Source organism: Trichechus manatus, unplaced genomic scaffold (genome assembly GCF_000243295.1).
Source record: "Trichechus manatus latirostris isolate Lorelei unplaced genomic scaffold, TriManLat1.0 scaffold00283, whole genome shotgun sequence".
In the NCBI taxonomy this organism is placed as follows: domain Eukaryota; kingdom Metazoa; phylum Chordata; class Mammalia; order Sirenia; family Trichechidae; genus Trichechus; species Trichechus manatus.
Genome location: NW_004444219.1, coordinates 228963 through 245311, shown reverse-complemented (window position 1 = coordinate 245311; position 16349 = coordinate 228963). Strand labels below are relative to the sequence as shown.

The window sequence follows — 16349 nt, the reverse complement described above, 5'->3', positions numbered from 1 at the left end:
AAGACCACTATTATAAGAACTCAAGAAAAGGTTTAAACACAGAAGAAAACATTCTTTGATGGTTACGGGGGTGGGGAGGGAGGGTGAGGGTTATTCACCAACTAGACAGTAGATACGAATGATCTTAGGTGGATAGCACACGCTACAGGGGAAGCCAGCACAACTGGACTAAACCAAAGCTAGGAAGTTTCCTCAATACAATCAAATACTTCGAGAGACAGAGTAGTAGGGATGCAGTGTCTGGGGACCATGCTTTCAGGGGACATTTATGTCAATTGGCATAACAAACCTTATTAAGAAAATGTTCTGCATCCTACTTTGGTGAGTGGCGTCTGGAGTCTTAAAAGCTTGCAAGCAGCCATCTAAGATGCATCAATTGGTCCCAACCACTTGGAGTAAAGGAGAACGAAGAACACCAAAGACACAAGGAAAGTACTGGCCCAAGAGACAGAATGGGCCACATAAACCAGAGACTTCATCAGCCTGAGACCAGACGAACTAGATGGTGCCCGGCTACTACCATGAACGTCCTGACAGGGAACACAACAGAGGGTCCCTGATGGAGCAGTAGAACGATGGGATGCAGAACTCAAATACTAGTAAGAAGACCAGACGTAATGGTCTGACTAAGACTGGAGGCACCTCGGAAAGCATGGCCCCTGGTCTCTCCTTTACCCCAGAACTAAAACAATTTCCAAGGCCAACTCTTCAGACAGGGATTGGACTGGACTGTGGGACATAAAGTGATACTCGTGAAGAATGTGCCTCTTATTAGACAAGTAGATAGAAGAGACCAAAGGGGTGGCTTCTGTCCAGAGGTTAGAGGGGGAAGGCAGAGAGAGTTAGGAGCTGGTTGAATGTTCATGGGGAATCAGGGGCGGAGGGGAGGAGCGTGCTGTCGCAGAATGGGGTGAGCGGATGGGGTCTCAGAACAATGTATGTTTAAAAAAAAAAAAATTCTGTATGGGAGACTAACTTGAAATGTAAACTTCATTTAATTAAATCAATAAATTGTATCTATTCTATATAACTTACTTGTTAACTTATTTATTCCTTTACACTCCTTCCAAACTTTATCCTCTTTATTCATTTGCAGTTGCACGCTCAGCTTTTGATACACTGCTGGTATCGTCTGCAGAAAAACTACTGGTAATTTTCGGACATTACACCATTCACATTTGGTCAGATCAGAGGTATTTAAAGTAATCGCTACAGGATCACTTTCCGGTTCTGGAGGAAAACAAATGCAAATGTAAAAGGAATCAATTCTTAAGAGGGTAAAGTCATGGATGGAGTAAATTGTGAGGAAATGTAAGATTAAAGTTAGACACATATCTATTATGCTCTGTAAACAATAACTCCACTGGAAAATAAGGAAAAATCTTCATAAATGTCTTATATAAGCGGTTCTAAAGAAGTATATATATAAAAAATAGGTTTGTGATATTACAGAATAAGTCTTTTAAATTATACCATTAAGATATATACTCTTCGTTAAGAAAATATATGTAAAGACTACTTATCTTAATGAATTCTATGAATATTATTTACCTTTAATTTATATAAAGTTCGTGAGTGTAAATAAAACTTTAACGATAAAAAGACACAAAATAGCTTACCTTCTAGCTGTATCTTGATAAAATCTAAACAAAACTAAAAAAATAACATACATTAGTACTGGTCACAGAGTTACGAAGGTTTTTCTACACACACCCTAAATGAGATATTATTTGGACTTCAGTCTATGCAGGGCAGAAAAACTGAGCCATCTAGCATGTGTTTAAAGAAAAGATGAGATATTTTCTCAGCTTATAACTCTCAGAAAAGTAGGCTTCTTCTTTTTTTATTTTTTAAAGTACTCATAATATTTCTTATATTATTGTTTCATCTCTTGGTAACTTTTAAATTTTTTTAAATGTCAAAAATTCAGAGAAGTTGACAGAACATTACAACGAACACTTATATACCCCTTGTCTGGATTCATCAACTGTTAATTATCTTGCCACACTCACTCCACCTCTCCCTCTATAAATATACACATTTCTCTTTTGTTAAACCTTCAGAAAGCAGGCAGCAGACATAATGAGATTTCATCCCAAAATCCTTCAGCACACATCTCCCCAGAATAAGGATATCCACTTATACAACCACAGCATTATTACCACATCTAAGGAAATCAAGATTAACTTTGTTCAACATATAGTTCATACTCAAATTCCTCAAATTTGTCCTTTATAGTTTTTTTTTTTTTTAAACCAATCTATGATACTAACAAGGATACATTTACATCTATCCCTTTGGTCTATTTCCGTCTATAGCAGAAACTTGCCTCCCTCTGTTCTTCATGACATGGCCTTTTAAGAATTCAGGATAGGTTTTACAAAATGTACAACATTCTAGACCTTTTCCTCATAAATTAATTCAGGTCATACATTTCCAGCCAAAACAGCACACAGGCGAGGTATACTTCCCACTGCATCACATAAGGAGGTATATCATGTCAGTCTGTCCAACTATTAATGATACAAGCCTAATAATTTGGTTAAGGCAATGACTGCCAGGTCTTCCCGCTGTAAAAACATCTTTTTCCCTTTATAATTAAAGAGTAATCTGTAGAGAGATGTTTGAAATACTGTGACTGTCCCATTCCTAATAACCTTTGCCTCAATGACTTTAGCATCTATTGAAAAGCCTTGCCTGAATCAGTTATTATTGGCAGTTACAAAATGGTGATTTTCTAACTAATTATTTTAATGTGGAGAAGACACATTAAGTCTGATACAACCTCAGTTAATACTCATTTTGTAGGTTTACAGAAGTTAATCAAAAAAGGAGGCAAATACTTTGAAGTGCATTTAAAAAACTAAGATGAATTGCTATACAAGGGATGAATATACACTGCTGTCGACTCTGACTCATGGTGGTAAGATAAAGCATGCATAGTAAAACACTAATGATAGAATCTAGCTGGTATTTGATTATTTACTGTAAAATTCTTTTCAACTCTTCTGTTTGAATCTTTTCATGATATAAAGGAAGCAAGGAAATATAAATGTAGGAATTATTACAATGATGGTAAAGTTGAAGATATCACTAAGAATACCTTTAAAAATTGTGTTTAAAAGTAACACATTAATTGGTTTCACTGTGGAGGTTAAGAATAGGGTACCTGTGCCCTGGAAAAGAGTTTAACGTATATAGAAGCTAGAGTTACAGGCACTAGAAAATTACGTTATATGACTCAAAAAGTGGCATAATAATGACATAAACACTAATCTGGAAGCATATGAATAAAATTGTTACATGAAATGTACGAGTAGAAAGAAGTATGTCTAAATATATTATGTCATCTAAAATTATGTGTGTAATTAAACTAATATATTACTAGCAGACACTGAGATGTGTCACCTACATCTCCAAGTTTCTAAATTTAAGTTGGCTGAAAACTTTTATTTTTATATCTTTTCATTGGAAAAACATGAGAGAGCTTTATTTCTAATAATGTAAGCTACTTTAATATGCCAATTCTATCACTTAAGTGAATTCTCAATAATTAACTTATCCAATAATAAATGACTATGAAATTTGATAAAACATTTAAAATCTGTTTCTCAGATTAATCATTACATGGCAGATAAATTCAAGAAGGAAATGTCAAATCATCTGTTTAATTACATCATCAGAAGAAACTACAGGTCCACTACACTTCAATAAAGAATGTTCTTTGGGAAAACCCCATACTACAACAGATATCAACACTATAGACTGCAAACTTCCACATTATGAGCACAACTATTTTTTAGGATAAAATAATTCACTTAATATTTAAAGAAAAACAAAAGAAATCTGTATCAATACATATTACAGTACACAAACTGCCTTTTATTTCTTCAAATTTACAAAATTGGTTTTATAGTAGATAGAATTGTAGATAGAATGTATAATCTAACCTGTAACTTTTATGAAAAATTTCATTTAAATTTCAATGTTATTCTTGACAGACAGCTTTGTGACTATGCACGCAACTTTTAACTAAATGTCTTAATCACCAGCAAAACCTTAATTATCATATTGAAGAGTTCTGAATATCAGTGCTAATGTGGGGAAATGCCATAAAGTCTAGAGGATAAGCCTGGAAATTTCTGATGTACAAAGTGACATAAGTGACATTTTGTTAACTGACAGAAACCAGGAAAGATAATTTGTACTATTAAGGTTTGTGACAAATGTAAGTTTCAAAGTCCCTGAAAAACCTGACAAGTTTGCTACGTGGCAATAATGGGTAGACAGCTTATATATAATTGGCTTTAACTCTATAGAGTGCTTCTGAAACTGTCTAGTTTTAAATCATAAGAAGGTGACATTTTCATGAAAAAGAAAAAAAATGTGGCTTTCCATAGACCTTTTCCTCTATTAAGAAATCAGGTTCACATGTCTGTCATTTGTTCCTATAAAATAACCTATGAAAACTTTTTTCCCCTTTTGATCATATTATATTCTAGAACCATTAAACTTTACCAGGAACAAACAAAACACCCTTATTATTTATCATAATTTAAATAATAATAAAACTACCTTTTAACTTTCCTGCTATTCTTTGTGTTTTCTTATAGATACCGCTTTATGTATAAAAGATAATACTGGGAGATTCAGTTTGAAAGAAGGGTTGGAAACAGATAGTCAGGGATATCACCTAAGGCATTATAAAATAAAGGCTTAGAGAATCACTGCAGTACTTTAGGAAGATTAACTTAACCAACAATATATAGTATACCATAGAAATAAACAAAATGATGACTAAGAAGGCTGGTTAAGGAAATAAGATTAAAATTTCAGATAGAAAATAAAAGCTTGAATTGGATTGGTGGCAGTAGGAATAATAAGTAGAAAGGTACGAGGGGTTAAGAAAAAGGGACTACAATGAGTTAAAGTTCTTTTGGCATCCTAGACACTGAACTAGTCCCAAAGCAAAATGCCTCCTGGGTAGCCGTTTTAGTCCAATAGTCTATTTCTAAGTTGCTATGAGTTGGAATCAACTCGATGGAAATGGGTTTGGTTTTTGGTTAGGAGGTCTTACTGTTGCAATAAATTTTTCTGCAGATCCCAGAGTTTTTTGGATTCTTCTTTTTCTCACCGCAATTCTTAAAAATACTTATTCATGCACTGAGCTACCATGAGAATAAAACAGTAACATAATGGAGGGTTTCATAACTCAGTGAGAGTAGTATCTTCCTATGACGACTATGGCACTACTGTGATAAACACATTGTGATAAATTTTTATCCACTGATTTTTAACGGTGAGGAGCTCTTACTCATAACTGTCTATATACTCTTCAAGCAATCTGAAATCTTGAAACAATTTTAATATTCTATTAAATAGTTTAACTTATAAATTTTAAATAGTACATATTAGCTTTGCAAAGGAACTTTGAATCTTTAATTGGTACAGTAAAGAGCTTAAGAATATACTTACAATTACAGGCTCTATTAACAGCCGGAAGAGTGTTCCTACTCTTATACTTCGGCAGTTTAAAATGACACTATCAAAGGAACTCTGGCAGCTTAAGGACATAGGATCAACTGAACTTTCTTGAGAAACCACTTTACGACGTTTTAGAGGTGTGCTGATAATAGAATTACCAAACTGAAAAGGAAAAGAAAATTTCCACTTAACAAGGCTGCAAACTAAGTGTACATATGAAAAGACCCCAATATAAGAAACGTAATTATTACATAAGATTCATTTTCCTTCAACAGTGTTAGACGAAGTAAAAACTTAGTTTTATATAATAGTAAACCTATTTTATCTAGTTACACATTTATCTCCAATGAGCATTTTTGCAATTAAGTTCTCGTACATACCCAGAATGACTACCAAACTGCCCACAGCAAAATTATACCAATTTATGCACTTAACGTTCCACTTCTCTGAACACTGAGATGAGGCACTATAATGCTTTTTAAATTTTCAACAACCTGTCAGTGAAAAAAGGTATCACCACTTTAATCTTCACTTCTTTAATTACCACCTTTTGTGAACTTCATTCATTTCTTTACCTATTTTTCTATGGTTTGATTTTACGTCACATATTTTTAGAAATTAAAAATACATAACCCACTTTGTCACAGTTCATTATTTCCCCTTATTTGCATCTACCTATCAAATTTTAAGCTATTTTGATACATGTTCTGTACTTTTTATTTAGTCAAATACATGCATCTCTTCTTTTACTATTTTTGCTTGCGCTTTCATGCTTGGAAAGGCACTCCTCCAAGATTATATAAAAATATTAATGCATAATTTTTCTTTTATCCTTCTTTTTGCTTGTTCTGTTTTTCATTTCTGATGATGCCCATTTTAATAACAAAGTGTGTATATTTCCATAGTTTTAATCTGTATTCCCACAACCCTGACATATATACACATATAATTTTTAACAGACTTTTTTCCAAGGCTTTAATTAAAAAAAATATTACTTTTACAAAAATAAGATAATACACACCTATTTTTACATCTTGGTATTCCCATTCAACAGTACCTTAAAAAAAATTTTAAAGTCATCTGATATAATATTTTATTTACAATGGCTGCATAATAGTCCATGGTATGGCTATCACAATTTATTCAGCCATTTCTGTATTAATTGGCAATCAATTTATTTGCAGTTGTTTGACAATAATCATGTTTGCACATATGGCCTTACATACTGGTGGATTTTTTCCCTTGAGATGAAGTCTAAAGAATGAATTGTTTGATCAAATGGTATACATGTAAAATAACTTTGACAGATGTTGATACATTGGTTTCCTAAGGGCCATAACTTTCTTTTTCATCAAAAAATAGTAAAGTACTCCTCCCCATGTATTCTTGCCAGCAGCATTCTTGTATTAATTTTGTAGGTCTGATATAATTGTAAACCTTATAAAATTTTGGAAGTATATAAATTTATTTCATTGTTTCTTTAATTTGCACTTTCTTACTAATTTGTATTTCTTTTCTTTTGGTTGTTCCCTATCTGAATTTTCTCCTTGTCTATTCCTATTTTTTGTTCGTTTTCTTTTTTTCAACTTTTAAGAGTTTTTAGCCTATTATAAATATTAATGTATTATAAGTCATCTGCATTACAAGTATTTCTCCTTAGGGCTGTTTGTCTACTGACATAACTTATGTTACTGTTTCTCATATGAACATTTTGAAATTTATACATAGTAAACTACAAAACATAGTAAAATGTAACAATATAATAGTAAAATATGTCCAAGTTTCTATGTTAAAATGATTTCTCCCTATTCCTTAAATACAAGAAATCTACATTTTGCTGTAAGGTTGTTAATGTTTCTTCTTATTGAATTGCTTGTACTTTTAAGCTTTTGATTTATTTGACGTTTAGTTTTTGCATATGGTTTAATGAACTTGCACTTAATAAATAATCCATCTTTTTCTCCTACTGACACTACCAAACTGCTCCCCCCAAAAAAAATTTACTTCCCAAAGAGGAGATTTAATCTGAGTAAATGTCAATAAATGTGAAAAGTACCTGGTCTTTCATTCTTGCTTTTCTTGGCAATGTAACTGTGTTTAACTCTGAATCTGCTGGAATGCTTCTTAGTTCATGCTCTACCCTGCAGGTATTTTCATTAAGTGCTGCTTCTACTCTTCCAGTGGATGGTGCTGGGGAAGAACATGCTGAATCAGCAGGTTGAGGAGATACGCTCTCTCTTCTGTTAGTTCTGTCACTATCATCATCATCATCACTGGACAAAATGACTATAAAGAAAATGTTAAATGTTCAGGAGGTATCCATTTCCGTCAGGTTAAAAATGTAAATAAGTCACCAAAGTGGGAAATATACCAAATTTGGTTTGGATTTTTCTCTAGATGTGATATTAATAAAAACAAATGAAGTTACAATCCAGGTAAACTGAAGAAAAGTAAAATTTGGAGAATTAAGAATGAAATCGTAAGATGGCTTTTTTTTTTTTTTTTACAATATACACATATGAAATTAATTTAATATTCCCTTACCACTCAACCACATAGCAACACACAGAAGCTACAAGAATCAAGAATGTTTATCAGTAGGTCTATTTCAGAGTTCTAAAGTCTAAGCTGTGAAAATAATTTGCATACACATTTTCACAGAATAGTATTCATTTTAAATGTGTGTGAAACTCTATGTGACCAGATGGTTTTATCTCACAGGAAATCACTAAAGTCAAAATTGGTCTTCAGGAGAACTTGTATCAATGCCTAATGCTCAATAAATATTTTTGAGTAAATGAATGTAGGCAAGAAGAGGACATCATGAAGGTAATTTGCTCTTACAATTTATACTCATTACTAAACCTTGTTACACCAGTTACCAGTTGCCGTTGAGTTGATTCTGACTCATGGCAACTCCATGAATATCAGAGTAGAACTGTGTTCCATACGGTTTCCAATGGTTGATTTTTCAGAAGTAGATCATCAGGCTTTTCTTCCGAGATGCCTCCTATGTGGACTTGAACCTCCAACCTTTCAGTCAAGGGCATTAACCATTTGTTATCACTCAGGAACTTTGAACTTTGTCATACCCATCTCTAAATATTAATTCCCCAGAGCCGTGACACTGCACTCAAAATCAGTCTAAACTCCTTACTCTGGTTTATAAAACCTACATAATCTGGCCATCATCGATTTTTCCACCTTTCTCATACTATTCTATTTCTCTCCCTCTATGCTCCAGGCCCACTAGCCATTTATTCTGTTCCTAAAACATCATATCCCCAGAGCTTAAAGCAGTGTCTGGAACAGAGCAAGCATTCAAAAATTATGTACTGATGAATGCATAAACTTGTTTCTTTTTTACTATCCCACACATGAATGCTTAGTTAATATCTACTGAGTAATTTACATGTCTCAGAGGAGCATCTTCCCCAGCATCACTGTACATGTCTTTTTATTTATTTTGCTGTCCAGTCTCAGGAATAAACACTAATTCTGAATCTTTTTCAGAACTAGTCTTTTATTTAAAAAAAAACCTAACAGGCCAGATTAGAAGGTCTAGCAGAAATACATACATTTGAATGTTGAGAAAAGGCTTTGCCACTTACTACATATTTGCCTGTTTCTTCTATGTAAAATTAGGAATAATAGTGTTACCTGTATTTCACAGAATTATTGCAAGGATTAAATGATTTAAGTAAAATGTTTAGCACAGTGTCTGACATACATGTAAGTTTTTAATAAAAATTTCAAGAACTTTGTTTATGAAAACACAGAAATATGAATTGAAAGGGAAGCCTAGTGTTCTATAATTCAGTTCTCTGTACTTACGTTCCAAATTTATTCCCGTAGGTACGGGCACATCTTCCCCCTCACTTCATTCTGAGCTCTGTTCAAAGTTATCAGACGTGTCTACTCCATCACCTATCTAAAATAGTACTCTCCTCTCCTCCTGACATCTGTCAACTGTCACTCTTCATTTCCTGGACCAGTTTCACTTTTCTACATGGAATTTATCACTACCTGAGACACTGTGCATTTTACTTACTATACAACTATTCCTACTAAAACAAAAGCTTTATGATCGATAAACTATTTTAATAAGAATACGAATTTAACAATAATTAAGTATATTGAAAACAGACTTAAAAAATTTTTAAATAATATATTTTAACCCAATGTATAAAAAATATTATTTAAACATGTAATCAATATAAAAATTATTAGGTATGTTATTTTTTTTCTGTACTGAGGTCTTCAAAATCCTTTATTTTATACTCACAGCACTTCTTAATTGTGATCAGCCACATTTCAAGTGGTCAGTAACTATGAGCGGTTAATGGCTTTCAAAAAGAAAATAGACTCCGGAATCAGAAAAATATTTTTAAAAGAACCTAACCTCTAATTGTACATTTGTATTGAGCAAGTCACTCAATTCCCTTAAGCCTAAGTTACCTCATTTTCATGTATGAATGTGAAAACTAAATTATAATGTGTTAGTGTATAAACCTTTATCATAAAGCAGGTCACATAAGCATGCAGTAAGTGACATCTTTTATATTACTATGAAATGTTCTTAAACTGGGGTATATATCTTTCCAGATAGTTTAATGAAAAATACTTAGTCTTTAACTTTCTTTTTGAGCAGGAGTGGAAAGTAAATTTGTACTTTATTGGTTTTAGTTTATAATAGATACAGTCCTAGGTTAAGCTCTAAATAGTAAACTGCTTAAGGGACCTCACAACATGAATTTATTTTCACACATCATTATCTTGCCTCAAATATAGTACTAATTTTAATTTTTTACATTATACCCTTACCAACTTCCAGTTCCCCTCATCCTGGAAACTTCTCAGGATCTTAAGATTCCTATATAAAATACAGGCACAATGATAATACCCAGTGACTGCCTAATAAATGAGAATTCTCTAGATATCACCTTTCCATACTAAAACACAAAAATCTTACCACCAGGAAGGATTCAATTTAACATTGCATAGGTATACCACTAAGAAGTATCACAAAATATTTCTCAAATGTCATCAGGATAAACAGAATTTATTAGTATCTTGTTTATCATACAGTAAATTATTTTTTTAACTTAGTTATTTTTTGAAAAATACGTTTATGTGTTGAAAATGAGTTAAGGCTTCTCTACTGAATTCAATTAAAATAGAACTTGATCTATACTTATGAGATTTTAAAAAATTCTTAATTTTTTCCCTTTATTTATCAGCTTTCAGAATAATGATTTGAAATCTTAAAGTAACCTCCAAAGTTAACCACTGGAGAGTTTTTCTTTTCTTTTTTGAGGTGGTATATTATTATGAACTAATTGGTTTTAATATATTTGATATTTCAATCCATAGCAGTTATGGTTCTTTTTTTGACTCACATAGTCCTATTTTTGGCCACTTTAAATTTATTTATTTTATTTTTAGCTCCTGTGTCCTTTTGACATGTCCATAGCAGTCTTTGATTGTTTCCATGCTTCCTGATATGACTAGATGCTCTAGGTTTATCTTATATATTTCATGCTCCAGACTTGGAGTCTGCCTTTCTCTATGGAGCTCTGGTTATTTTTATTGCAAAATGGTATTTAAAAATACAACATGGGAGTTAGGGCTGTTCATTTCTATACTCAGGTTGTTTACTGTTTCTAGGCATTTTCTGTGGGAACAGCTAGGAAATACCTGTTTTATATTTCAGAGAATGTATGTAATGACTTTATACTATTATCTCCAATTCAAATCTAAAGTTAGAGGATTTCTACTTCATTAATTATATTTTTGTATTATTTTTCTCTAACACTGAAAAACTTGATTCCTAATGACAACACTTACTTGTTTTATCAATATGTGTATGTTAAAAAATAACAATACCAACATTGTTAATACTACTGAACACACTTAGGGTTTCTTTGTAGTTCTGCTTGGCCTCAAAATGTATTGTACTAGGTATGTACAGACAAAATATTATTTTAATTTAAATTCATTTGAAATAAATGTGTGTGTTCAAGCCACCAACAAGATATATAATTAGGTTCATTTGTTTCATTTTGTTTTTGGTTTTGTTCTTTTGTTGTCCTGTTTAAAATTCATTTAATTTTGTTTTATAATTATTAAATATTTACATGGTTCCATAGTCAAATCTGCAAAAAGAAGGTATATTCAGAGAAGTCTAGTATCTATTCCTAACACCTACATTCTGTCTCCTCTCCTTCCAGGCAGCTTTTTTTTTTTTTTTTTGTTTTTTAACTATATTCATTCTCTCACCATTCATAAAGACTAGCCATACTATATACTCTGTACTACACCTCATTGTATACACTTAAAGATCCTGGAAATCATTGTATACAGTAGCATCTCAGATCATTTCTCCCTTTTACAAGCACATACGTTATAGTTTTTTCTATCAGTCCTTGACTGTTCCCAATCTTTTGCTATTTATTATAAACAAGGCTGCATTCTGTACACAACTGTGTGCGCCCAAAGACAGGAGTAAGATTTAGGGGAGAAACAAAAGTGGTAAGGGAATTAATCTTCTTTGAGCTCTTTCTACGTGTCAAATGTTTTATTAGGCTATACTAGACACTTTATACTTTATTTTATTTATTACCCTCAAAAACACTATAAGGCAGAAAATACACCCACTTACAGATGAGAAAGGTTAAATTAGCTTGGCCAAAGTCAGAAAACTAGGCATAACTGGGACTTGACCTAAGATTGAGGTCAAAGTCTGTACTTTTTTTTTTTTTTACTATTTAAGATGAACAGAATGAAAACAAAGTCAGTATTTACCAACAACATGAACATCTACCAAAAATGTTGTATCACTGTCACAAGAAGATATTAAACCTATACTTCTCAAATATGTTCATGCTCACGTTAAAAATACATATGAAAAGATACTGTATTGATATCAGAAATACTATAGGAAGTACAATACTTACTTGGATCGTTTAGGTCTGATAGGCTTGTTTTCCTTTCTTTCAAGTGTGTAATTTTGGCTATTTTTGCCCCAGGTAAAATGACTTTCCCATTAGTCTGTAAATAATTCTGTCTACTATCATCACAATTCACAATAATATCAATTGGAACCTTTCCCATACTGCTGCCATAAAACTTTTTGATTGTTAATCCTGTGTTTTGTGACTTCTGTCCTCCAGAATTCTGATGAATTGATGTCCTTAATAATGGTCCAGTGGATTCACTCGAAGTTATACCTTGTCTGCAGTTCCTTTGCAAATCCTTAGAAAAATTAATACCACAACTTTGGCATTTAGTCTGATTTTCTTTTTCTTTTCCACATTTTGGACAATATTCATGCTGTTCAGATACCTTAAGTTCCAAAAGAAACAAGAGACTTTGGTATTTTATCTCAGCATCAAGGAAACAAACAAAAAAGTCTCAAAATTAAGTCCTCCCCCTTCCATCATCACCATGGTTATAAGGAGACCCAGAATAAGTCATGTTACTTGGAATTTAGCATATAAATGCTGGAAGGAATTTTCAAGACAATCTAGTCTAGTATTCAAATTGAACTATGTGTATGTATGAGAATACATGAAGATTTTCCAAGGTGTACGGACATAAATAATTTTAAAGGAATCAGTATCTAGATCCTCAATTTCCATAATCTTTCAAAAAACTGATTTGAGTATGCTTCTGATGTCAAATCCTCTTCTGCCACAATTGTCCTTTTCTCACATTAAAAAAGAAAGTTAAATCTTGTCTTCCATTTGAAATCGTACAATGGTGTATGATCCTGGAGTATAGAAACCTCCAAACTAAACAAAGGGATAATTCTAAATACTGGAAAAAGGAAGTGATTCTGAGGACTAGTTAACAAAAATTTTTTCAAGACATTGATTTCTAAGTCATTTCTTCAAAAAATATTTTAAATAAGGCCTTATCTAAGTTATAGTTGAGAGGTCATCAAGAGTTTTTTTTGATGGTAAAGTACCATGTGATTTTAGGCATATAACTTGGAAGAAGTTCAAAGTACTGAGTTATATTACTTACTATAACAAAACTCTTTCCATTCTCATGAATTTATTTATGAGAACAAAGCTCTTGAGCACTTACATCTCTAAGAAGTGAAAATACAAATAGATACTAAACCCTGTGTCAATATATATTTATTCATGGATATACGAATTGGTAAAAAAAAGTCACTGCCTCTAATTAAAAGATGTACTCTAATAATTTTACCTATTAGAAGATATATTTTTACTTATTTGTAATAATATATAAGCCAACTGCCATCAAACTGACTCTAACTCATGAAGACCTCATGTGTGTCTGAGTAGAACTGTGCTCCATAGGATTTTCAGTGGCTGATTTTTCAGAAGTAGATCACCAGGCCTTTCTTCCAAAGTGCCTCTGGGTGTACTCACACTTCCAACCTTTCAGTTAGTAGCTCATCATACTGTTTACACCATCCAAGCACTCCTAACAATATAGTTTTGATCAACACTGTGCGCCTAAAAAATATGATTTGTATTTTAACTTTGTTTTTAAGGAGCCCTGGTGGCACAACGGTTGAGCACTCAGCTGCTAACCAAAAGGTTGGCTGTTTGAACCCACACAGTGGCCCCTCGGGAGAAAGGTCTGGTGATATGCTTCTGTTAAAAGAAAAAGGATTACAGCCCAGGAAATCCTATAAAGCAGTTCTAATCTATCACATGAGGTTGCTATGAGTTGAAACTGGACTTGACAGCAACTAACAATGACAATAACTAAGATAACTCAACCAAGGAGAAAGTTTTTTGTTAACACTTTTGAGTCTTATAGGAAATAAGTATCTGTTGTAACAATGAAATATGATAGAATGAGCAAGCATAAAGAGATGGTATCAACGGCTATGGTATTTGGACAGCACTAGATCCATATATGAGGAGAGTGATTTAAAAATCCAATATCAAAATATTATACCTTTCACTGTGTCAGATTACATCCTGTGCGACTATTTATTTGAACTTAAGATAAAAAAGGTTGAATGTTGTCATGGATTGAATTGTATCCCCCCAAAAATGTGTGTAGCAACTTGGCTAGGTCATAATTCCTAGTATTGTATGATTGTGTTATGTGATGTGATGTCCTTATGTGTTGTAAACTCTACCACTATGATGAGATTATACGTGATCTCCTCATGTTGTAAATTCTATCACTGTGATAAGGTTATACTGATGAGGTTGACAAGATCAGTGTCTTAATGCAATCTCTTTTGAGATATAAAAGAGAGAAGCGAGCAGAGACATATAGGAACCTCATACCACCAAGAAAGCAGTGATGGGAACAGAGCGCGTCCTTTGGACCTGAGGTTCTTGCGCAGAGAAGCTCCCAGACCAAAGGAAGACTGATGACATGGACTTTCCCCCAGAGCCGATGGAGAAAGCGTTCCCCTGGAGCTGATGCCCTGAATTTGGACTTGTAGCCTACTGGACTGTGAGAGAATAAATTTCTCTTTGTAAAGCCATCCACTTGTGGTATTTCTGTTGAAGCAGCACTAGATGACTAAGACAAATGTCAACTTAAAAATATGTAAGAGAGTACACAGTTGTTTAAAATTCTGTTAGATCTATGGTGACAGAAGTCATCAAGGGATTGTAGGAGGACTGACTGGTGGGTGATAGTTATATATGGTTACAAGGATAGATAAAAATTACAAAATTCATGGAACACTTAAGTTCTGTGCATCTTGTTGTATGTAAACTTATACTTCAAAAATATATAGAAAGTATGTAAGCAAAAAAGTCTAAAGACCGCCGTTCTAGTCTTATCTCCTTGTTTAACAGATGAGAAACTGAGAAAGAAATTGTTTGCTCAACATGACAAAGCCTTTCTATTACGTTATGTTACCTATCCAAGGTTCTACCCTAGATAATGTAGATTATAAAAAAAGAGCACACCTCTTTCTCTGCCAGTACACTGGAGAATTCAGTTATGTTATCTTGTGGAGTCTAAACGTAAGCAATTTTTCCCTTAACACTTCAATAGGGCCCTGTGTATTTAGAATGCATACTTAACACGTAAACTATGTAAACAATTGGTTAGACACAAATATGGAACAGATTATCTCACTCCCCATATTTTCGTCTATTTTCAATATCAGGGAAGGTAATAATGGTATATTTAAATGAAATATAAACAATGCAAATGTGTTACCATGTCCCCATTGCATCTGAAAGGGAAATCCACAGACAAAAAAGTAGTCCCACCTATCTACTACCCTGTGATAAAACAGCCAATCCTCTAAGAAAAATACAAGCCCTACTGGTACACTTAGTTTTCATGATGAGCAAAGACATATTTCAACCTCCAGCTTAAATAAAAGAAAACTGTAGAGTACCCAAATAGGTACAAAGATGTTCATTTCTGTGAGAGATGAAGTCCCATTTCCCACAGTGGGAGTACGCTAAATATAAGCAAACTTTGACTTTAAGAATTTTTAGATATGACCAAACCAGGCAATGATTGGCTCCCTATTTTACTGTGTATAATAAAGATAAATGGGACATATTTAAATAAAAAAAGCAATTACTTCTGGAAAAGAAATACTTAAAGATATTTCCCTATATAAAATTAGTACTGAAGCATGTAGAAAGTATATTCCCTAAGTAAATAAAAAGTTAAAATTCTCAATATTAAAATATGTAAGTAAATATAACCTGAGCTAAACATCAGCTAAAGGAGCCCTACTTGTGTAGTGGTCAAAGCGCTCTACTGGTAATTGAAAGGTCTGCCGTTAGAACCCACTAGCTGCTCCACGGGAGAAAGATGTGGCAGTCTACTTCCATAAAGATTTACGGCCTTGGAAAGAAACCCTACGGGGTAGTTCTACTCTGTCCTACAGAGTT

General features: G+C 33.0%; 1 protein-coding gene across 13 annotated transcripts in view; it reads right to left on the bottom strand.

Annotated features, from left to right (window-relative positions):
- SENP6 (SUMO specific peptidase 6) overlaps positions 1-16349 on the bottom strand; it is a 140392-nt gene that overhangs the window by 52076 nt on the left and 71967 nt on the right. For 12 of the 13 annotated variants that reach the window (XR_002822916.1, XM_023725069.1, XM_023725068.1 and 9 more), the window contains 5 exons: positions 12441-12828; positions 7541-7770; positions 5476-5646; positions 1620-1653; positions 1036-1230 (listed from right to left, as the gene is read on the bottom strand). Coding sequence is in view for 12 of the 13 variants with exons in the window: in XM_023725069.1 (XP_023580837.1) it covers positions 1036-1230; positions 1620-1653; positions 5476-5646; positions 7541-7770; positions 12441-12828 (1018 nt within the window). In the remaining variant the exon portion in view is untranslated. The remainder of the gene's footprint in view (positions 1-1035; positions 1231-1619; positions 1654-5475; positions 5647-7540; positions 7771-12440; positions 12829-16349) is intronic. The other variant, XM_023725066.1, reaches the window with a different exon arrangement.